The sequence below is a fragment of the Cannabis sativa genome, chromosome 8, assembly GCF_029168945.1.
Source record: "Cannabis sativa cultivar Pink pepper isolate KNU-18-1 chromosome 8, ASM2916894v1, whole genome shotgun sequence".
NCBI lineage: Eukaryota > Viridiplantae > Streptophyta > Magnoliopsida > Rosales > Cannabaceae > Cannabis > Cannabis sativa.
The window spans coordinates 49,333,042-49,351,453 of NC_083608.1; the positions used below are offsets into that span (position 1 = coordinate 49,333,042).

Sequence of the window (18,412 nt, forward strand, 5' to 3'; positions counted from 1 at the left end):
GTATAGATGAGTCTCATATTTGGTGGCTCGAAACTTTCTCCGAATTTATTTATAATCTTTTGAGCTTTTTTGTATTTTGAGACTTTTTCAGACTTTGTGCCTATTAAGAGAATTGATCCGATTTTTTTAAAAAATATAAATAAATAAATTTTTTAACGCATCATTCAAATATAATTAAAAGTATTATTCATTATTAATTTTAAAGTGTTTTTTGTGTAAATGTCTAAGATGGCTCTTTTTTTATTTTTTTAGGGAAATTTACATGGTATACTAACTTTTGTCATTTTCTTACAAAAATACTGTCAAACGGTATTTTTTACTTTTTTACTGCATTTTTTTATAAGTTTCATATTGCAGTATACTGTGTTAAGTTTTTACTAATGTTCTACTTGTGTTTTACTGGTGTTCTACTATTGTTTTGAGTTGTTCTGCTTTAAGTTTTACTGGTGTTTTATGAAAACACAGTATTTATGAAAAAATTTCCGTGTGACAGTATTTTTGTAAAAATTAACCCAAATTTCAGTATTTTTGTAAGTTTCTTTAACTTCTAAGATGGGCCTTATGTACATAAACATAGTGGGCTTTATATCAGCTTATAAGAAAAGATTTTTACACAAAATATCATTTTTGACCAAATTTTAACAATGATATAGTCAAATATATATATATATACAAAATATATTTTTTTTTTTCAATTTTAGGATTTTCTTTAATATTAATTTTATAGAACCTCATAAAAATAACATGCAAACAATAAGAAAATAATATATAAATAATAACAAAACATGCAAACAACCTTAAAACAACAAAAAATGCAACATTATGAGAACATGGAATTTTTTGTAAAATAAAAAAATCCTTACAGCCATATTTTTGCAACTTTATCTTTTTTTTTCTTTGGCTTTTTTCTTTTTGGTTAAATATGAAATAACCTGTCATATAGTATGTATATAACATATTTGATTTATATGTTTGGGACCTTTCCCAGTAGGAGGGGCCTTGTACCATCGCCTCACTTGTCTCACCATTCTGTGTTGAGCCTCATAATATAAGTGTTTGATATATTCAAGGAATTTTTGTTTTTATGGTTTTTATGGAAAAGGTTTATAAAATATGTTTCTTTTTTTCATTCAAAAAAGTTATTTTATACAAAAAAAAAAAATGGAAATAGTATTGATAAGTAACTAGTTACCTTAAATGTTTTCCAATACTTTTTGAGTTTTTCCTACAAGATATTTTTATATAAACAAATATAAAAATCATTTTTTTACACTACAAACTTATAAAATATATAATTTCCACTTGATATTTCAAATGATATAGCCCCTTTAAGAATGAGTAGTAAAAAGGACAACAAAAACAAAGATTCTATACCACTCTCTAGTGAGTGCAGCGAGAAACGCTAAAACTCTTTGAATCTACCGTAGTGTAAAGAGACTAACAAAGCCACCAATTTGATATATTTGTGTGTGAGGAAAAAAACAACTATAGCTTGAGTTGTGATAAAAATCTACGTCATGTTTGGTAAATTATATATTTATTTAAAGTGTTATAAATTTTTAAGATTCTAATTAAAATGGTAATGATATTATAACCTAGTTTATTATAATTATAAATATTTAAAAATTTATATTGTACTAAATTTTTATTTCTCTGTCTTTATTTATTATTATTTTTTTTTGTATGAATTTAATTATATGCATTTGATATAATGTAAAAAAAAAAAATATGAGTATATAAGAAACTTTAGGCTGTAAAAAAATAAATGAAAAAGACTAGATTGATGTGGTTTGTTAATATTAAATTATGAAAATAAAAAAAATAATTAAACAAAATAAAAAATAAATATTTTAATATTATTATTTTATTATAATATTAAATTATATTAAATATTTTTAATTTTAGTAATATATTATAAATAAGGAAAGTGATCATAGAACAAATAAATTTATTATAGCTTTTTTTATTAAAATATATTTTTTTTTTCTAAAAGTTAAGTTGTGACTTCTGACCTATAATATTTCCATAAATTTTTTAAATTTTTAATTACAGTTTACCAAATATCTTTTATAGAACAAATTTCTCATAAAGCCACTTTTAGCTTTTTTAAAAGTTGTGTCAAACTAGCTAATTGTCTCCTTAACACTATTACATAGAAAATAATAATATGTAATTAATTTTATCTACGTAAAAAAATTATGATTGACTCATATTACACACTACCATTTAACTATTACAATTTTACACAACATATTTTACACATTTTAATTTTCATTTAAATAAATTAATAATACAAACTTGATACATTAACTTACATTAATAATTAATTGTCATTTTGCTTTTGTGTTTTAGTGCCAAATTTCAACCATTTAAATATTTCAACCCACTCAAATTATAAATATATATATATGTATATAAACAATCAATATTAAAATTCTAAAGCTTTCAAAAAAAAAATTATTAAAATTCTAATGGCCCTTTTAAGAAATAAAGAAAATCTAAAGGCTTAAAGGTAGTTACATTTTCTTCAACTTCAACCTCTTTTTTCTTACTTTTTGTTTGTAATGAGGAAATAAATCAATGACCCGTCACAGTCAAAAATTCAAGATATTATATAATTAAATAGAAAATAAAAAGTGGGTGTGGACCAATGGAAGTGGGGTTTGTCTGTATGATCTGATATTATTTTAATAGGGTTATTAATTTATCAATTAATATTATAATTAATACTAATAGCATGGTTAGTTACATTATTTCAGCCTGCTTATTCTACCCAACACACACATATTCACAAGGTTTGGCCTATATATGTAGATGAGTACATATACCTAACCTATATAACACGTTTTCATCTTTCCCCGTTACAAATATAATTATATGAAACTTATGTAGTAGATTTTTTAAAGGATCCTTCATTAATCAAGTAGATTATTTATCTGTTTTGATATTTAAGAAGGATTTTTAGTTTAATTTTTTTTTAATAATTACATATCTTGTAACTATAATCTTAAATAATTACATATCTTGTAGCTATAAGCAAAACATGGGAAAATGCTAATGAAGAATATCAAACACTACAAAAAGTAATATATTATTATTTGTGTAATTCAATATTAGGCAATCTAGCTATAAATAATCTATTGGATATCTTAAGATACCAAATGCTCAGTCTTAATAGTGATGACTAGCCTTATCTTTATTGTATAATTATTTACAATTCTTAGGTTGAATGAAAAATTGACTTATTACATTGTCACAATAAACAATTGTTTATCACATAATAATTAGTTTCGTACATATATATTAATTATTAGTTATAGCTTCTTCTACATATATTTCTTCACTCTTCTCTTCAAAACACCATTTTGCATGATGTCTTTAATTAATATATCTAATCTCAAAATTCAGAAAGTTTGGTTGAATTGTATCAAAGACCAGTCTAACCATATTGCCACACTATAAAAAAATTTACTTTTAGTCTCAACAAAATTTGTGACTAAAGATAAAAAAAATTATGGCTAATTATAAATTATCATTATTATATTGGGACTAAAATGTCCATGGCTAATAGTATTAGTCACAAAAATTATGATTTGTTGTGACTAAATGTATTTTTAGTCATAATATTTGTTGTGACTAAAACAAAATTAGTGACAACTTGTAATTAAATACTATGTTTTAGTCATAAGTATCTTTTTACTGTGATTAAAAGTCATATTTAATCACAAAAAAATTATGTTGTCACTAAAAGTAGCAGTTTTTTGTAGTGTCATTAATACTTCAAAATCTGAAACTTCTATAAAAATGGTTTTTCCCTACGTTTTTAAACAGTCGTTTAAAGTATTCGATCATGTTGGTTTCTATAACCGTCGCTTATAAGACCGTCGCAAAACGGGTAATATAGACAATGGTTAAAAGTCGTCGCTAATGTGAACTTCCCGACAATTTAAAACCTTCGGTCATAACAGGTTATAGGCATTTTAAACCATATACCCTACTATCGGCAATAGTTTAAAACCACATAAGCACCAATGGTTTCTTACCGTTGTACATATTTTACAACTACTTTTTTTTTATGACAAAATTATGAATTAATTAGTTAAACAAAATATCCATAGATTAACTAACAAAATATCCAATATAGATAACATATAAGTCAAAAGTTAAGCCGTAGTGGCTAATTAATTATGAATGTTATACATGTAGAAAAATGTCGATCGATATCTTTTAAAGAGATACTATCAAGGAATTCTAGAATGTCATTTAATAAAAACTAGCCAAATATTACGAGTATTTTTCCAAATATTCAAGATGTTATGTTGTAAACAGATATTAAGGCGAGTCTAAAAACAAATTTAATAAGAAGCGAGTAACGGGTGGGGAGCAATCCCCATCTCTCCCCGTTTACATCATTAATAGCAATGCTTTAAATTTAATTATACATGTACATACCTCACTTTGTTCTACTATTATTATTATTAGCATTAGCATTAATTGTATATTGAAAAATGGGATCACATGGTACGTAGAATCAAATTCAAGGGACATATTTACATCCCCCAAGCATATTGATATCCTGAATTTATCGTTTCTAGAAATTGGATCGAGAATTAATTAATTATATAATCCTTATTAATTATTTCTAATTTCCATCTCTCTCACACACATGCATGCTATGATATTTTTATTAATTTATGTGGTTACATAATTTGTTCGCATTCTAACTACTAATAATTAATTAAGTCAAGCTTAATTAATTTGATCAAATATATATATAATCCTCATTCATTCGTGCTCTATTACGTACTTTAGATATCATCATTACAACTTTGTCAAATTATTATATATTTTATATACATATATTGTCGCTTCCTTGTTTTATGGAAGGATATACTCATTATGACTCTTCATCACTCAACAATTTTGTACTCTACGTTTTAATTACTTCATTTTGTCCAAAAATTAAAAAAAAAAAAAATTGGACACATTAAATCCTTAAAACGATCATACATATAAATATTTTATTATTCTAATTGCTAGCATGCATCTAATGCTTTTTTGTAATTTATTTATTCGATTTTCAAGCTAATTATATATATATATATTAATTGCTGAATGTGTGAACTATATGCACTAACTAGCTATATATAAAATATATCAAACTTTAATTTATTCTTCCTTTTTACTATTATATGTACGTACGTGTGTGTTAAAAAAGTATAATATGTTAACTAATTAAATATAATTTTGATTTTATTCAATGGCATGTAGAAGTATTAGTACTAGTCCCCTCATATAATTTAGTGGTTTCACATCTCCACTTATAAAAAAAATCCCCTAAATATTTTTTTTATAATTTTTAGTTTATCTTTCATTAAAATTTTATTTAATGCCCCCTCAAATTATTTTTCCTTACACTTTGGCCCCTCTTACAAATATTTTCTGCATTTCCTCCCTGATTAGTACTAATTATATGTATATAGCTAATTGTATACATGCTCAAATATACCATCAAACTTCCAGATATGGATGTAAGTTTAAAACAAATCACATAATTAAGATAATTGTATACATGATATATTATATATCAGCAGTTTTGATGGTTTATATATCTATATATAGATTAATATTAGTGATGATCATGTCTAAACATAATCCAACATTAAGTCAAATCACTCAAAATGAATACTTGTCGCTGTTGGGTAGATGTTGTCTCTCTTGATCTTATATGTTACCGACAAAAAGCTAAAATGATTAATTAAAAAAACACTAAAATATTAGACACACAACTATTAATTATCTCCTAATTAATTATATTTTTATATCTAATATTCACACTTTGCCGCTTGCTTCCGCTTTAATCAATTTAATTAGGCAACGAGAGAAAGAGAGAGAGATTAATTATAATTAATATATACTACTTCTCAATATATAGATTGTGCCCTTTTTTTCTTATATATATATTAATTAATTATTATATTGATCATCACATGTACTAATTATTAAAGAAATTATATACCATAGAGAGCTAAAAGGCTATACCTAGATATATAGGACGCGTTGTAATATTACACATATATATACAAATAGAGTGTTGCTATTGGGTACCACTCGGTACCAGTCATGCTACATAACTTCTAAGCGTGTTGTCTTGCAATTAGTTAGCGATACTCTCTAAATGTTATTATAATAAATTATATGAAACTCAAATACTTAATTAAGTCAATAACAATATTAACTTGTTATTATAGAGACTGTTAGACACGACTTCAGCATTTCTCATATAAATAATATTATCTTCATATATATGAGGGATTTGCTAGATAGTGCAAGTACCCTTTTTTCTTATTAGTACAAAATATGAAATAACCTCGTAATAATGGATGATAGGGTACATTAATATCCCCAAAACATTTAAATACATATAATTAATTAATAAAACCTAGCCAAACAATAAATAACAAAGAGATCATCTAAATATAAACATTAAAAAACACATTATATATATAAATTATAAGATGATAAGGTAGTAGTGCATGGCGTGGTATGTTGATGATGATGATGATCTCTTGTTTGATTATTAATTAATATAATAATTTCTATTGGGAAACTAGGCTTCTAATAATTGAGGCCTCTGCACTATCAGCATCAATGGTAGCCAAGAGTTGGGAGAGACGGTCACTTAGGTCGTCCACTTCTCTGTTTAAGTTCCTTATGTAATTACAGGTCTCTTGTAGGACCTTCGATGCTGATACCTGTAATATACATATATACATATTGTACAACAACAACAACAAATTAAACTCATTTCATAACTATATATCATCATCATCTTTAAAATATCATTTATATGTCGCTTTCTAATTCCTTCTAATAACTAACTTTAAGCATTATATTTTTGCATCATTTTCATATACTACAAATTATTCCCAAAATATTTTTGTCTCATCAACATATCACCAAACTAATTAAAATCTATATATATATATATATATCCATGTACGTACATGCATTTATACATATGATAATATATACCCTAATACATGTTAATTAATCGTAGATACTTGCTAAAAGGCATTTTTGGTGTATAGAACCTTCCTCGGTGTCATACTGCTAGTGGTACAATTAAGTATCAAATCTTATACAATTTAAGAAAATAATTTTTAAAGAATGTCTCTAACAAATAGTGTAGCGACACTTATGAAAGATGCTGGATATGGTGCCCAGTAACAATGTTCTTAATCATATATATTGCCTAATAATAGATATATTCGTTACATGCATATATGATGTACATGATACAAATCTATATGCATAATATAGAGTAATAATAATTTAGAAAATATATAAATATATGATATGTACTCTGTAGTCTGTCCCTGGATACCCGGGGTCAAAATTTAGACTATGTATACAGCAAAGACCCAAGAGGCCCAAAATAACAGTTATATATAGTTTTTAAATGTGGCACATGCATTTTTTTCGGTTCCGTGTGTAGTACTTTCATATATACATATATCTGTATATATATATATGTACTTTTTTTAATATATATATACATATTATATAACGTATATTTTAGAAGAAGAGAGAGAGAGAGAGAGAGAAAGGAGATCAGAAAAAGAAAAAGAAAAAGAAAAAAGTACCTTAGCGGAGGGCCTATTCCGAATCTCAGGAACAAGTTGGCGTAACTTTGAAACCAGTTCAAGTATTTGGTCATCTGAAATCCTAGATGAACCCGATTGCCTCGACCTTCGGCTAGACATGATGATGATGATGATGATCGATGATTTTATTACTTACTACTTTACTTTTTGGGATTTTGAATTATATATATAGTATAGTAAAAACTTGTTAATAATATATAGTTAATGAAACTAGTAGTAGTAGTAGTAGTAGTTTGGTAAGAATAATAAAAGTGTATATGAATGAAGATGATGTAGGTAAGTAGTTACAATGAGGAAGCTAGCAATAAAAACTGAGTTTATTATAATTAAGCTGAAGAGAATAAGGACTTGACAAAGTAGTTAGCTAGATTTGAATCTATATATCAAAAAACCGAAGAAAGTGATAAGAGTTATAAAGAGCAAGGACCACAAAGAGAGAGAAGGAGAGAGAGAGAGAGAGAGTACAATAACAAAGACAACGATGTTGGAGCTGAAGAAGACATTTGCATTGGAGAAAGCAGTGGACTAGGCTTAGTGTCTTCTTAAGAGAGAGAGAGAGAGAGTCTCTTTGGTTGTGTAATTGTTTCTAATTGGAGTTGGATCTATAAAGTGGGCTTCTAAAAAAATGTTTGTTTTTGAGTTAACAAAGTGGGCCTTCATGTACATGTCTCAATGTGCAACACCATGTGATCATATTAGATATTAATCCTCTGTTATCCCAAACTCTTTTCCCATTTTTCTTTATCAAATCAATACATGATACCTCACTCACCAAGGGACAACTTAAGATATCAAAAACTACATTTGATGCAATTCAATATAAAAAAAAAAAAAAAACTTCTAATGACGCACTAGAAAGACTATAGTGCCCTAACAAAATATTTTACATATATAATCATATATTTTTTCACATATAAAAAAATAATTATCTATAGTAATTGATAATTTCTCCCAAATGAGTTTTCTTTACAATTTGACCCCCAACTTATAAATCTTCCCTTCGTCAATGCTTCTGACCACTAGAATTAACGATACATCAGTATAGTCAATGGCAGAGGAAAGGGGAGGTGGGTCATTTTCCCCTCATCACCTCTCAACTTTTTATAATTTAAATTTTTTATTATTTTATATTTTGTTTCTATAAAAATAATTTTTTTATTTATGTTCTTACATATATTTTTTTTATTTTTATCCCACATTTATATCCATATAAAATTTATATTTTTTTTGTTTTTATTTCCATGTACTTTTTTATTTTTATTCTCATAAATTTTTTATATATTTCAATAAAAATTATAAAGTAATTCTACAATGCACTCTTAATTTGTTTCGGCATTCAATAGATTTTTTTAATCTAATTTTTTTTTCATATTCATGTACGTTATATCTATTTAAGATATCTTACAAAATTTTAAAAAATTCAGAATAATTTACAATATAGAAAACAATGTATTTTACACGCATATAAAGTAAAATAGTCACGCGTGCAACACACTGTTTGAACGTAGTTTTCGGTGTGTTAAATTTTTCTGAATTTTTTAAAATTTACAAGATGTCTTAAATAACTATAACGTACATGATTATGAGAAAAAATTTGACTAAAAAATTATTTAAGATGCTAACAATTATATTATTTATTAATGCCTAAAAAAAAATTGCGTCCACTAAAATATTAGGGTGTGGGTATAGTGTTGGGTACCAAAAATGTGCCTAATAACAATCCTGCTCACATCTTTTTTCTTTTCGTTATCAAGAGATTCCACTATACTTTCATAGTCCCACGTTTCAAGGTTTTGACTTTGACTCCGAACTTCCGACATGGCATTCCCTGATTGGGGGAAAAGATAGATATAACGGAGCGGCAAAGAGTCTTAAAACTGAAATTTCATCATCACTTCACAGAATCACAACACTATATATAATTATATTAATAAAATAAAATAAAAAACATAAACAAGACTTTATATATATATATATATAATAATTATGTTAAAAGTCTTTAAATAATATTATAGCACTTTATTTTTTAAATTCTAAATCTTAATTTTTATGAGATGAGATATACTATATATTGTACTGTTTTAGACTATTCCTTTGGTTGGGACATAACTACGTGAGATTCATATTATAGGATCCCTGGATTGTCAAAGGCTCAGGGGTCACATGCCATTTCCCTGGCACACACGACATGACACGTGGCGTCATGAGGCTTAGTACAAATATCATATCATTGGTGGAAAGCTGTTTCTAGAAAAGGCATATATATAAATATTACAAAAGCACTGTCACGTGTAATAAAATTGAACCACCCTATTCTGTCTCCCGGGACCCTCTCTCACTCTCTCTATTTATATATATATGTATAATATATATATATATATTTTCTTCCCTAATAAGATAATTAAGCTCTATATATTTGGATGTGAAACCAAATCTAATATGTAATGTTGCTACTTTAATAACCAGCGATGATATATGATTATTGATAGTACCCATTTAGGAGATCATTTATATTATATATAACAACCTTATATATAAATTGGTATTATTGTGACCATGTATATTATTATATATGTTAATGTGTAATATATAAGCACCATACAAACTTTTTGAGTACTCACATGCATTTATATTGATTATATATCTATTTCTATTTCGAGTGGTACACGTTAATGATAAGACTTATTTATGTATAATAATATATATATGGCTATATATCAAGTTATATATATTTTCAACTCTTAATAAGGTTATATAGTAAAAGTTTGGTCAAAAGAGAAAACACCCATGGTAAGAAAAAATAGATAATAAAGTTAATAATGAAGCATGCTATATGTGTGTATATATATACGTAATGTTTATATATAAATAATATCAGTCCAATGGGAAGATTTTAAAGAAAGAAAAATCACCGTTTAATGAGAATAGAATGATATATATATATTTATATATAAGGTGGAATTAATATTAATATTATTATATATATAAACAAAAGTCGTGAAAGAGAAAATTCACTGAAAATGTTTTACACAAAAGTCTACATGTATGATGTGCACAATTCATAACTGATAAACCTTTTTTAGGAACAAAAATTGACTAAGCTATCATCTCATTGATTGCAATATTTTCCCTCCTTTATACATGTTAGTCCATGTGAGTATCATAACGCATACTATATCTTATTCAAACACACACCCTTCTCTTTTACTTATTTGCTTGTTTTCTTTTGGTAAATCATTAATATAACATCCAATCTTTACTATGCTACACAGATAATATATAATATTATGATTTTAGTACACAATACTATTATACTAAAACATATGTACCCCGAAATATATAAATCTAAATAACTCAATTATAATAGTTAAACTTAACTAATACTCACGTTGTTCGAGAGATCATGAGAGCTGGAAACTATCACACAAATGAATATCATGAAATGAAACTCATTTGACCCTATAGGTCCTGTTCGAACCTCCAGCCACGTTATATTGTGGGATAAATAGTAAAATATTATTGATCATAACAACATGGGTTACTCTTATATATGATCACTTATGGAACCTTATAATTTCTAATATAGTATCGGAGTCATATCTCTTACGGGCATGTGATTCTGTCTGATTTGTACATATATAGATAGTGACTCGAGTCACTTTGATAAGATTAATTATGAACTACTCTACTTATCATCAATTAGTTTTAAGATGAGAACTCATAATTCTCAGCATGTTACAAAACAAATTAGCCACACGCCTTAATCAAGGACTCCGTCATATATATAGTGCACTCTCAAAAACTTTTAGTATCATTTTTATTTATATATAATCATGTACGTTATATTTATTTAAAATCATCTATAAATTTTTCAAAAAAAAATTAATAATTTATTGTGTCGAAAATAAAGTTCAAATAATTATTTAATTTTCACGTATAAATTTTTTTAAAAAATAAAAACAATAACAGTCACACGTGCAATAAAATATTTGACTTTAAAACTAATTATAAACAATTAATTTAAAACTAGTTTAAACTCTTTCTTTCCTTCCTTAATTAAATAAGTATTACTAACTAATTAGATTTTATTTTTAAGAGTGTAAACTATTTAAAAAAATTTAAACATAAGTAATTTTAAATAACTACAAATTAACTTAGTACCCGATCACATGAAAAAAAAATAAACTAAAAAATTCTCTTAAATACCGAAACAAATAAAGAATGTATCATATAATAACTTTTTACTCATGACTATAAATATTATTAACTTGGTCCATTAAACTTGTGCTATATATATATAAATTGCAAGTGGGATTATTGGTGCTGTTTTGGGACAGGGTGGGGACTGGTGTACTCAGAAGCTGTAGAGTGTAAATCCTATAACGATGAAAAACATTTATAAGTGTTTTACTAACATAACAAAAATAAAGGTATCAAATCCATGACAAGCTTGTAACTTTCATGAATCTTCTTGAAAATTATGTTGGAAGTTAGGTCTGTTGGAATCCCAATAAAATAATGAAAATATAATATTATGATGGAAAAAAGAGATCGATTTATCTAAAGTAATAAATTAAAATTATTAGCTAAAGCATTTGCCCTAATCTTGGCTTTCTGACCCCCCAAAATGCCAATAATACGCATGCGGTGTTCACTAATTTAATTAATTACTAATACTTTATATTCAAGGAAGGAAAGAAAAAAGAGTTTAAACTAGTTTTAAATTATGTGTTTAATTTAATTCTATACTATTTGTGTTCTCACACTCTAATTAATAATTACTTTATAACTTTTTTTCAAAAAAAAAAAGATATATATTAGTAGTTGAGAGTAATTATTATGACTCTCCTACCCACAAATCCAATCTTCCCCCATTTGACTTTTTTTCTTTTATATGTACATATAATCAAATTAAAATTTACATACTTTTTCATGAATCTCCTCCACTAAACCATTTTCCTTTAGTTTCTTTAATTTTCCCATTTGGTGGAGATCAAGATAGTTATTATTAGTTTCTACTATACCTACTACATAGCTCCATTAATAAACCTTTTGAGTATCTAAAAATCCAAAACTACTCATGCTTAGTTACTCAATAGTTATTTTTTAATATAAATGATTAATTAATGTATACATTTATATATATATATATGAATAATCTATATAGTTAAAAAGTACTACCACTTTTAAATCTCCGACAAATATAAATAATGGTGTCTAAGCATATGCATATATCTACTTTCTTCCTTTGAAGTTAAATGCCATTTATTACCACTTATGTATATTTTTTTTATCACTCCCTATAATGTGTTTATATATAATTATTATTATGAAATATATTGTAATAAGAGCACTGATCACTTCGTATATTTTAAAATAAACAAATTCTACAATATTTAAATTAAAAACATGTTACATTAAATACTTTAAATTTGCTCTCTATCTTAAAGCTTCTAAGTAAAGAAGTTAATAAAAGTTCTCACTACAAAAAAAAATATTATTTTTAGTCATAACAAAATTTGTGACTAAAAGTAAATAAGTTGTGACTAATTATATATTATTATTCTTATTGTTACTAAAAGGTCCGTGACTAAAGGTATTAGTCACAAAAATTACAATTTATCGTGACTATAAATGTATTTTTAGTCACAATACTTGTTTTGACTAAAACTAAATTAGTGGCAAGTACTTGTGTCTAAATGCTATGTTTTGGTTACAAATAACTTTTTGTTGTGACTAAAAGTCACATTTAGTCACAAAAATGTTCACTACAAGAAATATCACTTTTACCAGCACAGTTCGCTACTGCACTGGTAAAAGTTACTTTTACCAGCGCATTTCGCAAACTGTGCTGGCAAAGAGATCAAAGTTTTACCAACGTACATTTGCAGTGGCTAAAATCTAACTTTTACTAGCACATTTACGCGCTGGGAAAAGTCTTTTTTGCCAGCGCTTTTCATTTTATGTTGGCAAAAGTTCTAATACCAACACTGATTTGCCAACCCCTTTTTTCCAACACATCATGGGTAAATTCTATTTTACCAACGCAATACCAACTTTTACCAGCACAAAAATGTGCTGACAAAAGTGATATTTTTTGTAGTGGTTATATATGCTGTGACTAAAAAGTTATCACTAAAAGTAAAAGTTTCTTTGTAGTGTCTCTAAGCTTAATTCACACCCAACCAAAGGAGTCAGGACTACCACGAAATGTCATATATTATTATTGATATAATTAAGTATGTACTAGGTTTTGTATATTTTAAGTTTAATAATAAATGATAAAAAATTGATAACGAGTCATAAAATGTTACTGGTCGTAGTGGTGTTAGACATCACTGGAGCCTATAACAATTTTTTTTTATGATTTCTATATTACATAATATATTATATTGTATGTACATATAGATGAGATTGTTGACGTTTTATGTAGCTCTATATATATTATTAATTGATGATGAATTATTGGATTTGAAGTAGGGAATGGGTAAGATATACATATATATGATCTCTCACTTTTGCAAAGACACTACACAATCCTACGCATGCTTTGCCGACTCCTACTATACCCATGCATTGGTCAATTCAATTCACTCACTACATAACACTCACTCAAATACCAATGCCTCTGTTTTAATTTGACTTATTGAAAATTAAATAAAACCTCCCTAGATCTAAGCTACTACTTTTCTAGATTTTTTTTTTTTTTTTGGGAGAAAAATTACACAACACTATCCTTCCATTAATCCTGATTTTTGGGTTCAATTTACATTTCACTTTTTCTTGACTATATACCTTGTATGCTTTTAAGAGGCATATTTTTTTAAAACAAAACCCAAAAAAAAAAAAAAAAAAAAACATTAGCCGTAATTAGTGTAGCAATTAACGGGACTAAATGAGATAAAGAATATGTGCTATTAATTCCATTAAATAAACTATATTATATGTTCAATGTTGTTCCTTCAAGTTTTGAAAAAAAAAAAGAAAAAGAAAAATCATTTAACACAATTTATTTGAGAAAAATTAACAAAATAAATAAATAAGTTTTGTTTTGAAATTTTTGAATGGTGACAAAGTGAAGGGGGGGCTGCATTGCATATATATTGTTGTTTTGAGAAAGCACGAGAAAAATGTAAGAGAATGCAAAATGGGCCAACTATAATAATACTATGGGCCCAAAATTAGATACATGGGGCAATGCAAGAGTAATTTGTATAATTTCAAAATTATTATTATTAATCAATAATTTAATTGGTGAAAAATATTTAGGTGATAATATAGTGTGCGTTGTGTAATAATAATAGTAAAATGGGTAATGAGTGTCGTTACTGTAGCCAGCATTTTGGACCAAAATTATCAAATAATGGACATTCAAATCTGGACTAGACTCAGTGCCGCATGTCATGTTCAGCTCTACAGGCCTATGATTTCTATATCAGATAGGTCTACATCTTCTTATGGGCCTTTTATCCATTTACCTAAAACCAATTATTATAATTATTATGGGATAAGTTGAGGAATATTTTTTTTTATATCTATTAATTAAAAGTATTTTTATATTATATTTTATTAAAATGCACTTATTTTTGTGAATGAGTTGCCTAATAAACTCTCATCTTCCACTTAAATCTAGCACATAATTTATATTAACTTAAAGAGTATAATAGAGACATCATTTATAAAAGTGGTTATACCTTAAAAATATAAAAATAAAAGTAAAAATTAAAATAGATGAAATAAAGTGGATATATAATGTAATTTCCTCAATTTATTATTACCAAAAGGAAAAAAAGACAAATGGTTTATCATATTTTAGGCTATATATTTTTTCTCAAATAAAAAAAAATTAAATCTTATCGTCATTACATAAAATGTTAACTAGTACCGATGAATTTTCAATCATACCAATTAAGTTTTGGGTAAAAACCCAATTAGCTCTATTATAATATAAAAGTTTAATTAGCCACATTATAGGCCACAAAATTATACATAATTGATAAATCTTAACTAAATTTTAACCCAATAACAATTATGAAATAGAGAGATAATTGCTAACATAGTTAGTTAGCTCTATCTTTGAGAAAGCTCCCTAGCGCGTTAATGAAAATTATTTTCAAGTCCCTTTCGTACCACCACAAAATTGTAATCCTTGGATTCAGAAGTCTCTATGTGTATTCTTTAAAATATTGGTTAAAAAAATTAAATTAAAAACACAATGTACCACATGTTTTAAACTTGTTCATTATTTTAGTTTTCTATTTTTTAAAAGAGATACTATTTATTTTCTACATCTATAGAAAATTATTTATTGCTTTATGTATATTTTATTAATTATTTAAATTTTAATATTTATTTTATATGTGAAAATGTTATTATATTATATATTTAAAATATATAATGTATTCTAAATAACATGAAGTATGTTGTAATGTTAAAATTTATAGTAAAATTAAGAAAGTAAAGTTTTGATGATATATCACGTATTGTGTGGTGCAGTAATAAATAGGGATAATTTCACAAATACATAAAAACAATAAAAATACAGTTTTACGGAATTTTAAACATTTTTACGATTTTTTTGATTTTATTTACATAAAATACGGTCTTTTTATGTTGAAATTTTGTTCCTTTGTTGTTAACTTTTTGTATCTGTATGTTATTTTTTGTTGTTATTTTGACATTATTTTCATGTTACTTTTATGTTATTTTCTTGTTGATTTTATGTTGTTTTCGTGTTATTTTTTGGAAAACCGTAAAAATGTAAAAAAAAAAAAAAAAACATTCTTTGAACGTAAAAATATAAATATTTTACAAAAAATGGTGTCTTATGTAATTATTTCTTTACTAATATTCTCTTTTTGCTTGGGTCAAGGGTTCGACTCTCACCAAGCCCCTCATTTGTGAAGGATTATGTTTGGCCCTTAAAGGCTAACTTGTCGTTAGTGGACTATCTTTGGGATACCCGGATAGGAACTCTCATAAGGTGTAAGTATCGATGATCCAAGTAAAGCAAGATAAGGTATAAGGCTCCTATAGCTAACAAGCGGTCCCCGTGATTACCGAAGGGGGTGAGGACGTGGTCTGCACCACTTGATCTCCATTTTTTTAAGCAAAAAAAAAGTTTTGGTAATATATTTCGAAGAATAAAGTAGAGAAGTTGATGAAAGTGCTTTTATTTAAAATTTTTGTTTTAAAATTTTAATTTTGTTCTTTGTATTTTGTATTTTGTACAAATATATATTTTAATAAGCTATGTGAGATTGTATTTAATACTTTGATTATAAAAGACAGTATTTATCAATTAAAAATATTTTAAAATTATATTTAATTAAAATATAATAAAAATCGATAGTAACTTATCCATGGAATGTAGATTACGAGTCTCCTTAACATTTCCTCATTTAACATTGTAAAGATATTGGTACATCCTCAGCCAATAATAATAATAATAATAATAATAATAATAATAATAATAATAATAATAATAATAATAATAATAATAACCAACATGTATTGTTTACCAAGAAAAATTTTGGTTGGTTTTGAAACATACAAACATGATTTGGTATTTTCATAAATTGCAATACTTTGATTTTTTTTTTTTTTGCAAAAAAGAAAAAAAAGAGACAATTCTGGTATCTTAAGAAAACGTTTTTAATGGTTAACCAATATAATAAACAAGTGTCTAACCCTTTCAAAAGTTATTTTAAATGTCAAAACTACCATAACCATTTTTTTTTTTTTGTAAAAATAAAATACGAGGAAGGAATAAATTGAGAAGTATCTTTTTCTTGTATCCATTAATTAAAAATACACTTATATTATATTTTATTAAAATATATTTATTTTTTTTGAATGGGTTGTCCAATATACTTTCACCTTCCACTTAAGTCTAACACATAATTTACATAAACTTAAAGAGTATAATGGAAATATTATCTATAAAAATAGGTATATCTTAAAAAAAAATACAGAAATAAAAATAAATATTAATACAGGTAAAATAAATGAAATATAAAATGTAATTTTAGTCACTCAAAAAAAAAATGTAATTTTAGGGTACGAGAGAGTAACAAGTTCCTCCTTAGGGCAATCATTATTTCATACTGTTTTTTCTTTTTTCTTTTTGTTTAATTTTTCCCATAAAATATCATTTTAAAAAAGGACATATATTTACACAAATTGTATAAAAACTGAGTGTAAATTTCAATAAAAAAAAGTTGAGTAAAAAGATGATAACCCATTTCCTAATTTCCAAAGAAAAGCCCAGTTTATCATCCATGGGCATATGAAACCAAAAGGCCCAAAAATACTGACTACCACTAACGCTTATGGCCCACCTATTATCTCTTTGGTTCAAACCCAAACCTCAAGAAAAGCATCTCAATAATACCCTATCCCAAATACTAATTTTTAGTTTTTCATCAAAAAAACAAAATAAAATACTATTTTTGTCATTCTTTTTTGGCCTAACACATGTACTAATTTTTGTCATAATTTTTTGCTGAGAATTTTTAAAACCATTTTTATCATATATCATCCATTTTACACATGAATGAAAATTGGATTTTTCATATTATTTATTTTACATAATATATATTCTATCTAAGAAGGGAATCTAGCTAGGTAAGAGTAATAAAAGGTATATATGTTGTAATGTAGCTGATTAATCTGGTCCCCTCACTTGAATAAGTTTCTGGCTAATTAATTTCTGCCACTGAAACTTTAGCAGTAGACAATACATT

The 18,412-nt window shown here is 25.9% G+C and overlaps 1 protein-coding gene across 1 annotated transcript; it reads right to left on the reverse strand.

Annotated features, from left to right (window-relative positions):
* Positions 1–6,275: 6,275 nt before the first annotated feature.
* LOC115699278 (transcription factor PRE6) lies at positions 6,276–8,241 on the reverse strand. Its single transcript, XM_030626615.2, has 2 exons — positions 7,647–8,241; positions 6,276–6,755 (listed from the first exon to the last, which is right to left on the reverse strand). Exons 1-2 carry the CDS (start codon positions 7,764–7,766, stop codon positions 6,600–6,602), a joined length of 276 nt encoding a protein of 91 aa, XP_030482475.2. The 5' UTR covers positions 7,767–8,241; the 3' UTR covers positions 6,276–6,599.
* Positions 8,242–18,412: the final 10,171 nt, after the last annotated feature.